This window comes from Penaeus monodon, chromosome 20 (assembly GCF_015228065.2).
Source record: "Penaeus monodon isolate SGIC_2016 chromosome 20, NSTDA_Pmon_1, whole genome shotgun sequence".
Classification (NCBI taxonomy): domain Eukaryota; kingdom Metazoa; phylum Arthropoda; class Malacostraca; order Decapoda; family Penaeidae; genus Penaeus; species Penaeus monodon.
Window position 1 is genome coordinate 44,805,852 of NC_051405.1, and position 264 is coordinate 44,806,115.

General features: G+C 31.8%; 1 protein-coding gene across 1 annotated transcript in view; it reads right to left on the reverse strand.

Moving 5' to 3' along the window:
- The window catches only part of LOC119585868 (serine/threonine-protein kinase OSR1-like), a gene marked incomplete in the record, with an annotated part of 62,819 nt that overhangs the window by 18,916 nt on the left and 43,639 nt on the right, over window positions 1–264 (reverse strand). The window contains 1 exon segment of the mRNA XM_037934598.1: window positions 76–212. Within this exon segment, the coding sequence (XP_037790526.1) occupies window positions 76–212 (137 nt within the window).

Here is a 264-nt window from a genome sequence, read left to right on the forward strand (position 1 = left end):
ATTACTTGATGTAATGTATTTTTAGATTTACTTAATCAGTTTTTAACTTCCTTAGAATCTAACATAAATATTTACCTGTGCTTAATTATATCAAGGAGTGATCCTCCACCTAATAATTTGAGGACAAGCCATAGTTCTTCTTTTACAACAAAGGATGTGTAGTAGGTTACCACATTCTCATGGTGACACAAGGACATGGCCTGGATTTCTTTCTGTGGAAGAAAAATTTCTCATTTGTAGTTACATACTCTTACATTAACCAAA